Source organism: Colobus angolensis, unplaced genomic scaffold (genome assembly GCF_000951035.1).
Source record: "Colobus angolensis palliatus isolate OR3802 unplaced genomic scaffold, Cang.pa_1.0 Scaffold4, whole genome shotgun sequence".
Classification (NCBI taxonomy): domain Eukaryota; kingdom Metazoa; phylum Chordata; class Mammalia; order Primates; family Cercopithecidae; genus Colobus; species Colobus angolensis.
The window spans coordinates 2329799-2332863 of NW_012117376.1; the positions used below are offsets into that span (position 1 = coordinate 2329799).

The 3065-nt window shown below is 48.9% G+C and overlaps 1 protein-coding gene across 1 annotated transcript in view; it reads left to right on the forward strand.

Moving 5' to 3' along the window:
• Positions 1-3065, forward strand: part of INPP5B (inositol polyphosphate-5-phosphatase, 75kDa) — a 95297-nt gene that overhangs the window by 5773 nt on the left and 86459 nt on the right. Inside the window, exon 6 of the mRNA XM_011955648.1 lies at positions 683-793. Within this exon, the coding sequence (XP_011811038.1) occupies positions 683-793 (111 nt within the window). The remainder of the gene's footprint in view (positions 1-682; positions 794-3065) is intronic.

The following is a 3065-nucleotide window of genomic DNA, read 5'->3' on the forward strand; positions in this document are numbered from 1 at the left end:
GGGGTTTCACCACATTGGCTAGGCTAGTCTCGAACTCCTGACCTTGTGATCCACCCACCTCTGCCTCCCAAAGTGCTGGGATTATAGGTGGGAGCCACCGCGCCTGGCGCGAGCCCACACTCTGAATCGCTCTGCTAGGTGACTTCTGTTTGTCTGTCAGTTCAGCAGATGTTTTGAGTGCTCGCCATGTGCCCGGTCTTGGGTATACGCTATGAACAGGGAAGCCTTCTACAGTCTAGCTCCCTGAGATGGACCCACGCGTATTCTCTTCACCATGGTATTCCCTGTGCCTATCACACTACCTGGCACAGTCAGGTAGACTGGCCCATGGACATCCCCTCTTGTCTGCCTCTATGTGCTTTTCATTTCATCAGGAGGGGTACAGACTACATATCCAGAGAACCTGTTCTCTCCCAGCTCCATCTAGTACTGCGGTTGAGGCTTATTGACTTTTCAGAGCCTTCATCTGCCTCCTCTATCAAGAGGGGATGATGTTAATTTGGAACTCAGGGTACAGAGGGTTTCCTTGTGCCAGCAGCAGTCCCAAGTAAGTTGCTTAAGGGCTGAAGGGGCTTCGGGAGTCCAGGTGGCTGATTGTCCATTCTGAGGACTCTAGCCTTAGGCTGCATCAAACACTTAGCTCCTGGCAGCCAAGGGTTCATTTCCTGCCTCCTTTGTGCAGGTTCAGATGTGACCGTCCAGCTGGACACAGCAGAGCTTAGCCTCGTGTTCCAGCTACCTTTTGGTTCACAAACCAGGATGTTCCTCCACGAAGTTGCCAGAGCCTGTCCAGGTAGGTAAGACCCCAGGCTCCCTGGGCGTGGGTGGGTGCTGGGTATTCACCCACCCACTCCAGTTGACTTTCCACCCTTTAGACTCATACCCCATGGTTTCTGTGTCCTTTCAAAGCTGCTGGTGTGAAGCCACGGTGCCCCCAGGCTGCCAGCCAACCACGGTGTTTGCTTTTGTGTTTACAGTTTCTGGAGTGGCGTGTTAACCAGAGCAGGGCCCCTTTGCCCTCCTGGCTCTGGGCAGGGTTGCACAGGGTAGGTTGTGACTGTGATGCAGAATCTCTTACAAGCTGGTAGGCTAAGCAGCTTCCAGCAGCCCAGCTTCCCTCTGTCTGCTACCTACAGCTAGAACTCACAGCTAGAACCATCTGTCATATTGGCTTTCCTGCCCCTGAACCCTGCTGTCACTCACTGCAGCTGAGAAAATGGTCTAGCTTTGGGCTAGCAGTGAAAGGTTAGTGACCTCTAGGACAAAATTTGTTTAGAATGGGAAGTTAGCCCAGCAGGTAAAGGAGAGTTTGTGTACATAGCAGAAGATTAGTCATAGAACATGCAAATTCAAGCCAACAGGTGCTGGGGCTTAAGTGTTTACCCAGCACTTTTAGCTGTCTTCTTTCAGGCTATCTCTTGTCTTTGTGGCAGTGGGAGAGGGCTGGTCTTCTCTGTGGTCTTGCTGTGGAGCCTGAGCCTCCAGGGACTTCACTTTTTTTGCTTGCTGTGCCAGGAAGTGGACTGCCCTTGGATTCAAACTAGGGGATAAGGGAAAAGGAAGCAGAAGAAGCAGCTAGGCTTGGTAGCTTGCTTGTAATCCCAACTACTTGGGAGGCTAAGGCGGGAGGATCACAGGAGCCCGGGAGTTCAAGGCTACATTGAGCTATGATTGCTCCACTGCACTGCAGCATGGGCGACAGAGTGAGACCCCTGTCTCTAAAAAATAAAATAAGAAAAGGAAGTAGAAACATGATTATAGAGCCTTGAATGCCTGGTTAAGAGATTTATTTATTTGATTTTTTTGAGACAGAGTTTTGCTCTTGTTGCACAGGCTGGAGTGCAGTCATGCAATCTGGGCTCACTACAACCTCCATCTCCCCAGTTCAAGCAATTCTCCTGCATCAGCCTCCTGAGTAGCTGGGATTACAGGCGCCTGCCACAATGCCTGTAATTAGCTAATTTTTTTTTTGAGATGGAGTTTCGTTCTTGTCGCCCAGGCTGGAGTGCAGTGGTGCGACCTTGGCTCACTGCAACCTCTGCCGCCTGAGTCCAAGCGATTCTCCTGTGTCAGCCTCCTGAGTAGCTGGGATTACTGGCGCCCGCAACCACGCCCAGCTAATTTTTGGATTTTTGGTAGAGACAGGGTTTCACCACGTTGGCCAGGATGGTCTTGAACTCCTGACCTCAGGTGATCCACCCGTGTCCGCATCCCAAAGTGCTGGTACTGCAGGCATGAGCCACCACGCCCAGCCTAATTTTTTGTATTTTTAGTAGAGATGGGGTTTCACCACATTGGTCAGGCTGGTCTCGAACTCCCGGCCTAAGGTGATCCACCCACTTTGGCCTCCCAAAGTGCTGGGGTTGCAGGCATGAGCCACGGCGCCCAGCCAAGAGGTTTAAAATTTATTAAGCAGTGGGAAATTTATCTCTAAACCTTAAAATAATAAGGATAACATATTTTATGATTATTAATAGTAGTTGTAGGAGGGATAATAATACAAATAACACCAAAGAGCCTGGGCTTTGAAGCTATACAGCCCCTTGAGTTTGAAACCCATCTCTGCCAGTTCCTAGCTGTGCAACTTTGGGCAAGCTACTTCACCTCTCTGAACTTTAGTTTTTATAGGCTTCTGTATGTAATGAATACCTTATACATGGGGTTGTGAGAATTAAATAACACATGTAAAAGTGCCTACCACATAGCAAGAACTCAGAAAATGTTTTCCCCCTCTACAAGAAGACTCATAGCTCACATTCATTGTTGATTTGGCATGTGTTAGGCACTATTCCAAGAACTTTTCACACATTATCTCATTTACTCCTTTTTTAAAAAAAATTAAAATTTAATTAATTAATTTATTTATTTATTTTTGAGACGGAGTCTCACCCTGTTGCCCAGGCTACAGTGCAATGGCGCGATCTTGGCTCACTGCACCCTCCACCTCCCGGGTTCAAGTGATTCTCCTGCCTCAGCCTCCCAAGTAGCTGGTACAGGCGTGTGCCACCACGCCCAGCTAATTTTTGTATTTTTAGTAGAGATGGGGTTTCCCCATATTGGTCAGG